This window comes from Dasypus novemcinctus, chromosome 5 (genome assembly GCF_030445035.2).
Source record: "Dasypus novemcinctus isolate mDasNov1 chromosome 5, mDasNov1.1.hap2, whole genome shotgun sequence".
NCBI lineage: Eukaryota > Metazoa > Chordata > Mammalia > Cingulata > Dasypodidae > Dasypus > Dasypus novemcinctus.
In genome coordinates, this window is record NC_080677.1 from 73,501,967 (window position 1) to 73,518,158 (window position 16,192).

At 34.6% G+C, this 16,192-nt stretch overlaps 1 protein-coding gene across 11 annotated transcripts in view; it reads right to left on the reverse strand.

Annotated features, from left to right (window-relative positions):
• The window catches only part of CD36 (CD36 molecule (CD36 blood group)), a 323,059-nt gene that overhangs the window by 33,950 nt on the left and 272,917 nt on the right, over positions 1-16,192 (reverse strand). For 4 of the 11 annotated variants that reach the window (XM_071215192.1, XM_071215193.1, XM_058297108.2 and 1 more), the window contains one exon: positions 409-623. In XM_071215192.1, coding sequence (XP_071071293.1) covers positions 409-528 — 120 coding nt within the window. In that variant the 5' untranslated portion in view covers positions 529-623. The other 7 variants (XM_058297112.2, XM_058297111.2, XM_004473383.4 and 4 more) reach the window with 7 other exon arrangements.

Sequence of the window (16,192 nt, forward strand, 5' to 3'; positions counted from 1 at the left end):
CTATTTATAATACTTTTCAGTTATTAACCAAAATGCAACCACTTTATAAATGTACACTTACTGAGCATACTTATTATATACTTCTCATTCAAAAGCATATCAACATACTCCTTCTTCTTAATGAAAAGCAACATTTCCACTAAGTTGCACACCTATAATTAGCTATTTTCAGATTTTGTTTTTTATAGTTAATATATCAATGTATTCATGTTAAACAGACATGACATGTAACTTTTCATGCATGATCACTTCTCTATTGTGTAGAGTTGCTGTGGTTCATAATCACCTTTGGGTTGAAGCACAGAATTGCAAGCTATCATGAAATATAAAACAGACACTAAAAGCAAATAAGAGACAGAAGAGAGAAGGAATCAGAACTGCAGGAAAGATCCTTTGTTCTACTTTTACCTTTCTAATTGTCTTCCCAATAATCATGTCTCCAACTGGCATTAGAATACCTCCAAACACAGCCAGGACTGCGCCAATGACAGCTCCAGCAATTAGCCCGCAGTTTCGATCACAGCCCATTTTTCTTGTTGAGCAGACAAAGTAAGGTTCAGCACCTGCCTCTTGCAAACTCTCAGGTCTGATTAAAGTGGTTCCCAAGAGGTCTGGTTCTATCTCTGGAAAGAGATAATATAACAGACGCTTATATTCTATCAGCACAAGACGATCAAAGTACAAAGAAAACATGCAACTGAAAGAGATCATTTTGCCAGTTATGAATAAACAAATGCTTTTCTTTTTCTTTTAGCAGAGACTTTCTCAGTGCTTCCCCTCTGTCTTGCTTTCACCCACCTACCCACAGCAGAAATATATTATCATATAGAGTGCTTCTTCAAAATTCTCCTCTTTAATTTTTTTTCTATGGATAGTTAACATATTGAAGTCTTATCTAAGTAGTGTCAGGCAGAGACCTGCCCTCGTATCATCTTCCCTCAGCCTTAGACTGCTTGTTACACCCCCACTATTTGGCTTCTCCGTGCAGTCACAGCCCTGACTTAAATTCCCCTGCAAATCGAGTGGGAGTGTGAGGGGTTCTCCATCTAAATGCTAAACAAGCACGGGAATAGGTGTCTTCCTTACTATACCTTCTTTGTGAATAAACAGGAGGATATGGATTTAACAGGAGGTGATAATCCTCAGAAACAATCAATTCTTCTAACCATTTGTTAAGTAACTATCTGTTAAAACAAAAAATATAGGCAAATGGGGAAAACTTTGTCAGAAAATTATCACTAGGTGCTTTTTAATACCATTATAATTATAATCACCCAAAGGAAAATCTCATTATCATAAATACTGAGTTAATGTCTGAATTGCTTCTATGTCTTATAAACAATCTTCAAATTGCTGGATCATTTTAAATGAAGGGTAATTCTCGCTCAAATTAATTGTTATTACCTGACTTTTGGATAGACCACAGGTACGAAGAATTTGAAAAGAACATAGAATTAAAGTTGCCTACTTTTAATGCTATGCATTTTTTACTAGTGTTAAAGTTAAAAAAATATTAAACTGCAAAATTTTTCATTTTATTATGTGGAGATGATTCATGCCAATTATGTCAAAATCAACTAGTTTGTGCTAGTGTGTATTTCACCTAGTCAATCTTTATGTTTAGTTTTCTTTATATCATACATGTTTATAAGAAAGATTGGAGGAAAAAAGTTTGTAGGATAAGTGCCTCTTATTGTAATAAAATTAGCAAGAATATATTATTTCTGAACAATATTTGAAAACATTTCTTTAAACTATTTTTGTTAGTATACAACATGTTGGTATAATGGGGTTGGCCTGACATTAATAAATGATCAGAATGTGCTTTGTAGCTTATAAACAAATATTCCCTACTTCAGAATGCCCATGGATAAGGAAAACACAGATGCCAAGAGAACAGAGGCTATGGACAAAAAAGAGGATGCACAGAATATGTCTGTCAAAATCAAAAGTGTAATACTACAAATTATATTTTGTTACGGCATCAGCTCTTCCCTCCAGAGCTCTGTTGTTGTAGAAGGAGCATTCCTAGAAGTTTATTAGTATCTATTTTCATTTCAGAAACAATTTAGTTTTTCAAAATGTCATTTGCATAGCTAAGATAATAATGGTAAGAAAATAAGGAAAATATGAATTTTCCCTAAACTGGAAAAAGAGCAGCATTACAAAATTTGTCCTTGGTAATATTAATTAATTATTTATTTAACCTTCATTTAACTTTATTTTTAGAGAAGTTTTAGATTTACATTTACCGAAAAGTTATACTGAAAGTATAGGGAATTTCATATACTCCCCCCACACATACACACTTACACACACTCTATTACTGACACCTTAGTTTAGTGTGGCACATTTGTTACAGTTGATAAACCAACATTGAAACACTGTTACTAATCAAAGTCTATAGTTTACATTATGGTTTGCACTTGGTGCTGTACAGTTCCATAGGTCTTGACAGATGCATAATGTCATGTGTCTGATATTGCAGTATCATGAAGAAGACTCTCATCCCCTCATATATGCCCTGTGTTCCATCCATTCATCTCTCCCCCGCCCTTCTAAACCCCTGGCAACCACTATTTTTTTATCAGCAGTACAAGTTCTTTCTTCCGTTAACACAAGATGACTACAGTAGCAATAAATCTACTTTGTTCCATGGTTACACCCTGCCCCCCTGCCATGATTGTTAATTCCCTTTGGTATTTCCCTTTTCCCTTTAACTAATCCCTTATACCTAGGATACTGTCGCTATAAAATGTAAGATTCGAAAAGCTCATTCAACACTGAAGTATGGCCGTGCAAGCAGCTTGAATACTTCATTCATGTCACCTATTTTCTCAATGTAAAAGTAAAACGCACAGGCCCAAACAAAAGATTTTCTTTTCCTGTAGAAATTTATGTATCACTAATCAAGGGGGTTGACTTTTTACCAATTGATTGGGGGTAGCAATCACAATACAGTGATCTAACCTAGAATAATCCAGACTAGGAGATTGGAGATTAAACTGGAGTTCAATTTGTCACTCTCTTGCCATGTGACTTTGGCTAAACCACTTAATCTCTTTTTATTTTCCTCAAAAATTGCATGTTTAACCGATATCAGTAATTTTTTATTTAAACAGCTGAACTGGTTTTTCACTCAAATTCTTCATAGAAGGCCAAAGGACACAGTGACTATGATTACAGCAGTGGTGGGAATATAGAAACCCTAATTCCTAATTTAGCTTGCCTGTTCCTCCTGACACTGTCCTTTCTCACTTTTAGGAAGCTCTTGGAGAAACTCTGCAGAAACCTATGGCTTTGTAAGTTCATTTAAAAAGGGGGCAGGCCATCCCCTGTGTCAAATTCCAGTTTTATAATATGATACCATGACTCTATTTTTAAAAATACAACTTAAAATAAGCTTTATTTCTTTTGGAAAGTTATTTTATGTTCTATATAAATCTCACCTAAAAGAATTCACTCAGAAGTAATGTCAATTGCAAATCTAACAGATGGACCATAAAATGATTTAAAAATTACACTCCATTGCTAAAATAGATATATAGACATTTGCCTCTTCCCAGATTCTATGCCACAATCTAATGATGAATCTATCTGACCTTTTCCAAAACCAGTCTCTTTTATTTGAGTATCTCCATGCACTAGAGAGAAGAGGTTCTTCAAGGGACAGAGAGTCCTAATTGTGCCCAGGGAGCACCAAATGCTCCCCAATGCTTCCCTCTTTCTCTCAACCTGAAAATACATTATTATGTCATCAATGGACCCTAGGCCCAGAGCTGTTGAACAATGGACAGCCCAGGGTACTGCCTGAGCTCTGTCCGCATTATATCCAAAACTGTAGGGCACACAACCCACTACTACTGAGTCAAATTTATCTGAAAACAGAAGTCTCAAGTACTTTATTCTGTTTGGAACTGATCAATTCACTTTTGTGACCTTGATATAAGTTCTAGCATCTTTTTCCCTCTAAGAACAGGGAAGGTACTTAACAAAACTTGGGTCCATTTGTTGCATTTTAGGGCAGTACTTTGGCACCATGAGTAATTAAGTACTACTATTATAACCATACCTTAACCTTATGCGGCATACTACAAATTATAGTTAGCTTTATCACTGACAAAGAAGGGCCAAACACATTATGTGAGATATGCACTGAGTACAAAAGAGAAAAGTTCAGGTTACACAGAACATTCAGTCAACAGCTTTTCCACCCATGTTTATCTTCAGAAATAAAAAGTGTAGTTTGTCTCCACTCTTTCCTCAAATTTAGTTATTTAGAGCATGCAAATTATGTCTTATACACTTGGTTTTCTTAACAACATAGATCCTTACATAATGAAATAGGTAGTTTATTTTTACTTGCTAATTCTAAATGAAATTTTATTCTGAACTATATGTCATTTGTCCTTTTATAAGAAATTGACAAAACATTAATAACCTATAATAATTTACTGTCTGTTTAATATACATAAATTTAGGAAAAAATAATAAGCACAGGTACAGGAAAGAAAACTAATAAGTAATTTATGTAAAATAGTAAGGGAAAACAAAAAGCATGCTCTAAGATGTTACTATTCACATACCTCAGCTGATCCTACAGGTAGACCAGAGCTCTTCTATCCACTTTATAGATCGCACATCTTATTCCATTTATCTAATTTGTGAGTGGCTCCTATTCCCTTTGACTGTCTTTGAACAGAGGAAAAATAGAACTTTTTTTTTGCTGTCAAACCCACAGAGTGTTTCTAGACCATTTTGCTCATTATGCCTTTTCACTACCTGGTAGAAACAGAGAGTGAGCTTTTGCAAAGCCTGTGGTAGGCTAAGTTACAAGAATCCTCTCCAAGACATCAGAGTAAATTCCCAGAGAACATATAATTATTCCCATGTGTGTATAAAGCTGTGTTCCCTGGGAAACTCCACCCAGAAAAGGCACAGCCCACAGGTAAAATTTCCTGGCATGTGGACTATGAATGTTGAAAAATGTTCAGATTTCCAAGGTTCTCAAACCATAAAAGAGTAGGGAGATTTGGATGACATTTTCTGACTAATATGTGGCCATCTAAAATTTTTCTACTTTATCCATAAGCCTTCCTGACACTTTTCCTGAGGAAAGAAAACCAGATCACGCATCTGTTTCACACTCCATACATTCCACCATTCTTTTGACACTTAGAAAACTTCCTCATCTAATAAATACAGCCTATAAAATACAAATTATGGAGTTAGTAGAGGTGTTTAACAATGAGTTGAATGCGAGTGGTAGAAGTTAGCTTTCAAATTTAAACTAAATTCCTTTCCACACTCTTACCCTAGGCCATTTCTATATGCATTTGCCAAATCATAGTTCCCTAGAGATGAGTAAGATGGGGATTTGAATCCAAGTTAGTTGAAATGGATACAAATCAATTGTATAAATCTGGTTATATTTCATCATCTGTAACAGAAGATCATTAGACTGGTGCTTTATAAATTTCTCTTTACTGTTAGAAATCTCCTTTTGAACTGAATTTAACAAACAATCTCATTGGGTAAAGACAGTTAAAAGAAGAGGTATTCTAGTAAAAAGATGGGGACAAGTACTATGCTACTTCACCATCTAGTCACACCTTAGGTAGACTCTGAGTCATCCCCACAGAACCCAAGGGCTCTTGAGAAAAGTGCCAAAACCACTGGATCAGGAGATTGCCAACATTTTTTCTTATTGAAATTATCACAATTTTTGATTTATTTATATATGCATTTCCATCCAATCAGAATATATGAAGGTAAAAATATACAATAGAATAAAAGTTTTAGACATCTTTGACGTAAAACAATAATATAATTCAATTATGCTTTTCAAATATTACATTTTAAAATTTGTTTGTTTTGTTGATAGACTTAAAAATTTAAAACAATAAGTACATTGGACTTTATATATTATATACTATGGATCCTTCTAGAAACAAGCCCACCCATTGGAGGCTTACGAATCAGGGAGAGTTACAGGTTGAAATGATTCTCTTAGAGTCATACAGGTTAAGATAGAATTATCTAGGCCCATTTTTAATCTTTGAACCCTATATAGGAACACTATGGTCTTCTGTTGTTTTTTTTTCCACCCAGAATTCTACTATAAATAGACAGTACTATAAGGTTTCAGTGATTAAGGTTCTGGGCTTTGAAGCCAGAATGATCTAGGTTTAATTCTATATCTTCTCATATTACTTTCTCTATGACTCAATTTTTTCTAACATTGGTATATTGTACATCAATAAAGCTGTGAGTGTTACATAAAATTAAGATAATGCATAAAATTCCTATTGTTATGAAATGTTATTATGAACAACCATATTGTAGCAGAAAATGTTATTTCACGTTGCCCAAGAAATGTTTCATTTTAAAAAATCTAATAAATGTGTATATTTTATACAAATAAAGTTGTTTATTTGTAAAACACTTATATTACAATAAAATCTGGTGAAATTATTTATTCTTTTTATATACAGGGCCTTAAGATGATATGCAAATAGAAAGGCAGCTACTAGCTTAAAGCAACACTACTTGAAATCTTGGGCCAAGGAACTAAAACATTTGATAATTAAATCAGAAAATATTTATAGAATTGGAATAAACTTCTCACAGGAAAAAAAAATCAAGATTTAAATGTGTTTGAGTAAACATGGACAAAAACTTTCATTAAAAAATTAGGGTGGCAACTCTAACTTTTGGAAAAGTCCAAAATATTCAGTACCCTTTGTTCAAGTATCTCTCCAAATGTTATTATAATTTGCTTCTGTGCTAACATGCTATCTGATGGTTGTGGGTTTGATTTATTATCCTGTACAATAATGATTTTGATAAATGAAAACATGTCTACATTCTTTTAGTCCCATTTCCAATGAACCACTGGACTCCCAACATAACAAAATTTTTAAGTATTTCATTTTGATTACCTTGAGAACAATATAAAACCATGTTTTCTTTCACCTTCAGAGTGCCATTAATGGCTTAAACACACACAGGAAAGGACTAAAAGGGGCACACAAATCTTTTAAACCATTTTTTGGTATTTTATTTGATAATTCTAGAAATTGTTTGAGATTGACTCTAGAAAATTTATGCCATTTATAGTGATTTATGAATTCACTTAATATAAATTGAACTTTCAGTTAATTTCTCTAGAATGATTCATCCTTTATGTAAACTATCACATTAGAAAAGAATTCAGTGATGCTTGTAATAGGCTTCTTAAACAGCCAAAAATATTTATTTTAGTGTTTATTTTATTCTGCTACCAAATTTTATACTGATGTATAATACTTAATTGCATATAGGATCATTATTTAAAATTAATATAATTTATCACTTATAGTTGCAATTATATTATCTTTGTTCATTTAAAGATGTTTGCCTACAAAAACATATCCAAAATGAACAGTACTTTATCCATGGAAACAAAGTCAGGTACATCAAAAATTGTGAAATTCAGATTGAAAATTAAGCAAGCTAATGTCTCTATTAAGTAACAAGTAGTCAAAAATTACATACTAGAAGGCATGTTACCGAAATGTGGCAAGTCATCTATAAATCTCATTATATTGATCTTACTGTTATTTTGAATAAAAAATCATAGACAAATAGCCTATGTATACAATGAAAGTATTATAATAATTGAAATTGGGTTGTAAGTTCTTTTAAATATTAACAGATAAATGATTATAGATAAACATGAGGTTTTTAAACATCAAGATGTGAAATGTCATTGTTCATTGGACAAGGCTTCTTTTTTAACACATAAGGTAGGAAAATTAATAACTTGGAAAACAACATGAAACTGATTTTAAATAAAGCTTAGTGACTTTAAGAAAACAGTTAATGCTTTTTTTTGTTATAAAACATCTTAGAGTTTTTATAGAGTAATGTCATTTCCCATAAGTTGGGAGATAGAAAATTATTTGATTTTTTAATAGTAAAAAAATACATAACATGACTTACCTTTTAAAAGGTTAAGAAAGCTTTTTCAAGCAAATGCTCCAACATTTGAACAAAGTATTCTTACTAGGGCCAAATGGTATTCTGCAGAAAAATCCTACACTGCAATCCTCATTACATAAAATGTGTGAGAGTTTAAATATGCTTTAAAAAAAAAGAGACTACAACGTCAGATCCCAGTGTGTGCTTTGTTGCCAGAGGAAGACAAAAAGAAAGGAAAGAAAGAAAACCACATAGAACACACTACTCACATGGCTCACAGGAGTCTATTTTTATAGTCTGGTGAGGACCCATGCCTATATCTGAGACACACAGATCCCACAGAGTTGGTTTTTTTTTTTTCATTTTCCCATCCAAGTAAGTCAGATGCCAGAGAGAGACAAAGGGAACTGACTTACTGAGCCACCCCTAATATAATCTGTTTTACTACGCAATCATTATTCCAGATGCTGAGCTGGGGTCAGGGGATGGAAAGGGTAAATTCAGGGGAAGAGTCAAATTTTCACTTCTCTGTTATGTGTTAGCTTGCAAAATTCATCTCATAAAGTTTAAGTGATATGCTCTTTCTATAAAATATTCATCTGAATTGCTTTGAAACTAAGAATTTTGAAAAGAGTTAGAGACCCTGTCAATCCACAAGTATGAAAAACAGACCTATAAAAAAGGAAATGGCCTATTGTTCTAGCTGGAAATTCTTAACTGTTTATCATTTTCTGTTAGTTTTACAGAAATTTCATGAGCACAGCAAAAGTCCCTCACAAACTTCTTACACTTCTTTAGCCAAAATAACAACTATTAAAAACATTTATTTAGAGTTACTATTTCATATAATAATCCTTTAAAGTAAGAAGGTGAGTAGTTAAGTCACTTTAAAAGAAAGTCATTTTTATATCTAATCAAAATAGAAGGCCTTTCAGTTTGGAGAAATACGGACCCTCAACATTAAGGCTCTTTTCTTAGAGAGAAATACTCAGAACCACACCAGAAAAATCTTCAGAAGTTTAAACTTTTTTCTCAGGCAGACCAGCTGGATAAATGCCTCCAATCTTGAAGTAAAGCCAGCTAACACTAGTGCAGGAATATATTTAGTTCATTAGATCATATTTAAACCAGTCCTCATCATTGAATAGCCACGATGTCTCTTCTGGGCATGCGGGTCTAACAATGTATCCATTCCTCTGTAAGCAGATGAGAGAGCTAGAAAGGAACCTACAGCACTCTTTTTCCTCAGGCACTGTCCATTCCCCACAGAGTATTGTTGCTGACACATTCATTTCAAAATTAATAATATGTTATTTAATACTTTAGGTATATTGGGATATTCATTCAAATTTCAGACCACTTAATTAGAATACACTAGAAATATCCTTGTAATAAATCATTATGATTTGTTCTTTTCATTTAAAACGAGTAACATATTTCAGATAACTTCAAAGATGATTCCCTTATAACTGCAAAATTTTGTCTTTGTTACATCATTAAAAAACTAATACAAAGTATTATTTAATACAATTTTGATTACTGTAGTATAGCTGCTTTGTAATGTTTTCTCCTCAACTTTAATTCTCTCGGTCTCACACACACAAACACAAACACGCCAATGTGACAATTCAGAAATAACTTTCCAACAGAAGTCATCACATAGGACCTATTTTAAAGAGAATATTTTAAACATATTGAATGGATGGTAAAATTACAATAAGGATATAAACACTATCAAAGATATTTCAAAACATCCTGCAAAATAGGCGCCTAGATTGGCACTGAACTTACTTGGATCATTATTTAATCAGCAACCTAATGCCATCCAAGTCTTCTGACTCTCTGGAGAGGAAAATGTCATACACTCCCATGAGCAGACTAAAGAATCAAATTTACATTCCCAGGGGCAGCTGTTAAGTGTTCAATCCTAGAGACAACCGTTCCTGAGTAGCTTCGCTCCCAGGAACCGGAAAGCCCACAGTTGAGTAAAGTCTTCAACTGTGTATTTGTTTTTTTAGTAAAATATATACAGTAAGCCATAAGGGAGCAAAATGCTGCATCCATTTTAGAGAAAGGAATGTAGGATTTTCAGTTTTAAATGGTCATCTACCCACCATATTCTGAAGGGATGTGTTTTATGTGAGGGTACACCTTGCCTTACATAAACCACTAAAGCACTAGATAAATTGATTAGAATAATAGGACAAAATTTTTCAATATGTCCAAGTCATCCTATTTCCCATTCTTTGGGAACTCTTTTATGAGAAACCACATAGGATTTCTAATCAGACAAACATAATTGTTCCGCTACCAGGTGACAGTTATATTTATTGGGGATTAGGGATTATATGACTCATTCTTATTTTCAAAATAGGAAAAAGAAGAAAACTAAATAAGAGGGGAGTAATAAGAACATCAGGAGGTAAATTGTGTGCAGCTTTGGGCAGAAGGTTGAGGATTACTACACACTCAAAGAAAGCTCTCCTTCCACGGTGTCCCCTTCCCAAAGGTCCTCTGCCTCTTCCCTCCCTTTTGGCTTTGTGTGCCACAAATCACTTACCAACAATAGGTATCCTCTACATTTGACAAATGTTTTTGACTCATCTCTGCAAGCTCTAGAATGGAGAGTCCATGAGGAGGAGGAGACTTGTCTGTTTAGTTCACAGGTGAATCCTCACAGCCGGGAATAGGCTCATTGTTGGTAATCATTTGAAGTAAGTGCCTGAAGATTATTATAATCATAATAATATTTTGAAGGGAGAATGAACAGAAATCAGAGACTATGATGCTCCTTGTTCATACTATGAATAAGCAATGGTTTGAGTGGTATTAAGAACATCTGTTTTGAAAATGAATGAACCTAGGTTTGAATCCGGAATTTATCCCTTCCTAAGCGTATTACTTTTTCTTTTTTTTAGATTTATTTATTTATTTATGTCTCTCCCCTCCCCCCCCCCCGGTTGTCTGTTCCCTGTGCCTATTTGCTGCGTGTTCTTCTTTGTCCACTTCTGTTGTTGTCAGCGGCACGGGACTCTGTATTTCTTTTTGTTGCGTCATCTTGTTGTGTCAGCTCTCCGTGTGTGCAGCACCATTCCTGGGCAGGCTGCACTTTCTTTCACACTGGGCGGCTCTCCTTTGGGGTGCACTCCTTGCGCACGGGGTTCCTCTACGCAGGGGACTCCCCTGCATGGTAGGGCACTCCTTGTGCGCATCAGCACTGCGCATGAGCCAGCTCCACACGGGTCAAGGAGGTCCAGGGTTTGAACCACCGACTTCCCATGTGGTAGATGGACGCCCTAACCACTGGGCCAAGTCTGCCACCTACTTTTTATTATACTAAGTACTTTAACTTTCTGAGCCTCAGTAGAAATACCTTCCTCACAGAAGTTGTAAGGATTAAGAGTGACAATATTGAGAGCTTAGTGTGGGGCCTGACATACGGAATTTGTTTAATAAATACTTTCTATGGTTATCATTGGCTTTTAAGCAAATTTTTACTTTAGGATATTAAAAGTAATACTGGCAAATGAGAAATACTAAAATTATAGAAAGAACAAAAATGAGAAGAAGGCTTTTTCAACCTCCAATTTCTTGCATCAGAAGTAACCAATGTCTGGGAAGCGGATTTAGCCCAAAGAATAGGGCATCCGCCTACCACACAGGAGGTCCGCGATTCAAACCCTGTGCCTCCTTGACCCGTGTGCAACTGGCCCATGTGCAGTGCTGATGTGCTCAAGGAGTGCCGTGCCACGCAGGGGTGTCCCCTGCATGGGGGAGCCCCACGCGCAAGGAGTGCGCCCCGTAAGGAGAGCCACCCAGCGCGAAAGAAAGTGCAGCCTGCCCAGGAGTGGCACCGTACACACAGAGAGCTGACACAACAAGATGATGCAACAAGAAGAAACACAGATTCTGGGTGCCGCTGATAAGGATAGAAGCGGTCACAGAAAAATACAGAGAAGGGACACAGAGAGCAGACAACTGGGGGGGGGGAGGGGAGGAGGAAGGGGGAAGGGGGAGAAATAAATATCTTAAAAAAAAAAGAGTAACTAATGTCAGGCATTTGTACCCCTCCAGTAATTGTACGTATGTATGTATATATATAAATATAACATACACATATACATGTCATATGCATGTGATTATACATGTTGAATTATATTTTCTACATCTTGCCTCTTCTCATTTTATGTGACTTGGAGATATTCCCATATTACGGGTAGAGTTAACTCTCTTTTTTCATTATTGCACAATATTCCATAGTAAACAATGTATTATCTTTTAAATTACAAGGTCCTTATTTAACGTATATTGTTTATTATTTCTAGTTCTTTGCTCTTTTTTCTTTTTCTTCTTTTCCTTTTAAGTAGTGTGTCATGCTTTAAAACAAATATGAAAAATAATAAACAGAATTTTTTTTAATCCTTCATGACTAATTTAGATAAGATGATTATTAGAATTTAACACTTGTGAAGTAAAAGAGGATGTCTGGAGTAAATTGAGAAACATATGTATTGCAAAATACTTAAGAAGAAGATAATAGATGCATCCTAAGAGTTCTGGAAGAGGGATCACATGGTCCAAGTTCTGCTCATAGCTTTATTAATAATAGAATTAGCTTTATTAAAAATAGAATTAGTGAACTGGGCAAGATATAGTTATTGTATTCCTTATTTCCTTTTTGTCAAAAGGAAAACCATACAGAGTCTCAGATGGTAGATTTAAACATAAACCATAAAGCTACATGCAGATGTAAGGTATTAGTAGCTGTGTTGGGTAAAAAATTTAAATTTTATTTAAAATTATTCAAATTTGATCAGCATTTGATAAGAAGCATTTCAGTGCAGCATGCATTACAACTCTTGACTGAGTAAGAAAAGATTTCTAAATTATGGAGTGAAAAAATAACAGAGTTAAAACATATTGGGGGCTAGCTATTGGCTAGTGGTCAAGCTAAGTATTTCACATGTATTACCTAATTTACCAGTCATTCCACTTTATTAAACTCTTTAGATAATTAACTGAGGTCAAATAGCTTATCTGTGGTATAAAAAGTATTAAAACTAGACAGACTGACTCTGTATCTTTTAAAAAAAATGTTGTTATTCACCAAAACCTAATTTTACATATTCTAAATTTAAAAATTTAAATAACTTTATATTACATTGAGAAAAATTTTTTATCTAAACATGGCAGACAAAGACTGAGCAGTGACCATATTCTGTGACAATTAACGAAATTAGTTGGAGAAAAAATAAAGCAAAAAAATGCATTCTAAAGATCAATAAATTATCTCAAATTTTATCTCAAACTCTATGGCTTATTTTTTATTGCATTACTTGCATTAATTCTTAGGAATTAATTATCCATGGAGATTACATATGAATGTGTATCTGTGTGTGTGTACATATAGAGAGAGATTTTAAACTAGTGGCATGTTCCTATCTCTACTATATTTCTACCTGCTTTATGCAGTGAGACGTTACCTCTCATGCAGAAATAAAAATAAATACACATGATTTTAGAGATATTAAATTCACAAGACAAAAATACAATGTAATGTCAGTGCAGGAGTGAGACACTAAGGTGGAGATATGTAATATCCCCTTAAAATGAAAATTTCAAGAAAATTAAGTAAAATGCAGAATATCAGGGTAATTAAAGTTTAAACCAGGCGGCAGACTTGGCCCAGTGGTTAGGGCGTCCACCACATGGGAGGTCCGCGGTTCAGACCCCGGGCCTCCTTGACCCGTGTGGAGCTGGCTCATGCGCAGTGCTGATGTGCGCAAGGAGTGTGACGCCACGCAGGGGTGTCCCCCGTGTAAGGGAGCCCCACGTGCAAGGAGTGTGCCCCTTAAGGAGAGCCACCCAGCATGAAAGAAAGTCCAGCCTGCCCAGGAATGGTGCTGCACACACGGAGAGCTGACACAGCAAGATGACACAACGAAAAGAAACACAGATTCCCGTGCCACTGACAACAACAGAAGCGGACAAAGAAGACCCAGCAAATAGACACAGAGAACAGACAACCGGGGTGGGAGTGAAGGGGTGAGAAATAAATAAATAAATAAATCTTTGAAAAAAAAAATAAAGTTTAAACCTAAGCCACATAGTCTAATGAATCAAAAAAGAGGATGGAACCAAACAATTTAATTAAAATCATAAAATAGCCTTACCTATCTGTTTAATAGAAGCCATGGCAGAAGTTATGTGCAAAAGAGCTTAAAGAGAGCACCTCTCTAAATGTGGACAGAATGTCCACGTGGCCAAAGCCAGGTCAATATGTAAATTTCACAGGCCATCTAAAAATGTTGCTTCAGCAGTTTGCAAAGCTAACTGGATTCTCTACTGGAGGAAAGAGGTCAACATTTAAATGACACTAAGAAATGTAAGGTAATGGTACTACCAGTATATTCAGGTAAAAGAATAATTAGACCCAAAGCATGGTATGGTGATTTCACAGGGGAAGAAAAGCAATTCATAACAAAAACAAGCATTTATTGGAAGAGGCTCAAATAAAAAGAAAAGGGTTATTAATTTGAAATTTCACAGGGTTGAAATTCAGAAAACTCAATGCAATTGGGGGTACAACAAATTTTAGTGTTGAGAAATGTTTTAATAGTCCTGGAATTGAGATAGTTCCTGGTGTGAGGTCTTTAAAATGAAGGTAAGCTAAGAATTTTAAGAAGGGTCAGAAAAATCAGTTTACATTTGCATTGACTCTTAGCTTGATCAGAATGATGGTTCTTAATACATTAAAATACAATCAGTAATTTTTTCTGTTTACATGCCAATGAAAAAGTTGAAGATCATGATAAATGTAAAAAAACAAACAAACAGAAAGACATACAGAAGCTTGATGGATGATGAGGATTAAAATATTTTTTGTTCCATTTAATTAACATGCATACTAAACTGCCAATTCAATCTTTTAAGTACTTAGTTAAATTGACATTTATACCATCTAACTACCTGTTACTTTAACTTTAAAGATGTATAACACTTGGGCTACAACTCTCCGGAGTTAAACACACATACACAGGAACACAAACACATACACACACACACATGCACAAACACACTTTTCAGGGACATGATAAGGAGTGCCTTATTTTATGTATTTTAAAAATTGGAAAATTGATTTCTAAGAAGCATGCTACATAACAATAATTTACCTTTTAAAAATCACCACCCAGGAAATAATACATTTCTTATGTTTTTCTCTCTCTCTTTCTCCCTCTCATTCTGTTTTTTTTTTTTTTTAAATGAAGTCTGATCTTTTGCCCTGGTACTTCTACCCTGCATTTGAGCGACAGAACCTCTGCTAAAAGTTTTGAAGAAATGCAAGACAGTCTATCAAACCCTCTGGTGAAATTAAAAGATCTTCCAGATTGGTTCTCAGTGTGCTTTAGGGGAAGGGTTTGTCTTGAGCAAGCAGAGGATTTTGTCATCCACGAGATCAAGAGGTGTGGTTTGAAAGCCTACTTCTCAAATAACCATTTTGGAGAAGCTAAAATACATTCTTAAAATTTCCAAGAATCCGCAGAATTCAAAGGGAGAAACATATTATCCCAAATGTATTTAATGTAATTTCAGTTTGATGATGCCTTGGTACAATAGTTTTCACACACACACACACAAATAATCTGATACAACTTCCAGAAGCAAAATGTTATGGACTACGTTTCTTTGTTTATATATTTCCATGAATTGAGACAAAATTAAAAGTGGTTGTCTAACATCCTATTATGTATAAAACATAGGCTATAAATTCAGAATAATTCTAAAATAATGAAACCTCACAACTGTCCTGCATATGTCTTTGTGATAGCTGGTTATCTGCTTGAATGAAATAAATTATAAATTTTTGGAATTCCTACACTTAAATTTTTAATAATAGAGATGCTTGATTTATCTATTCTGATTCATTTAATCCCTGTCATGTAGGTATCAGCATTAAAAGTTTCTTCACATTATGGAGTAATGAAGATGGGCTTGATAAGGTACCTTATCTTATGAAAAGCCTTCTAATGCTTAGGTAGGTTTCCAGAGTCAACCCTAACTTCATACAAATGTTTACCTTCATTATTCTCTAACAAGCAGCCAAGTGTTCAAAACATGTTTATTGTGTCATCCCCTTTCAGATTCCTGAATGTAAGTCTTCAGGTTATGATTTAAGTAACCCAGAGTAGGTTATGACATCTGAATTGCTTTACACTGTCAGTCTCAAAGG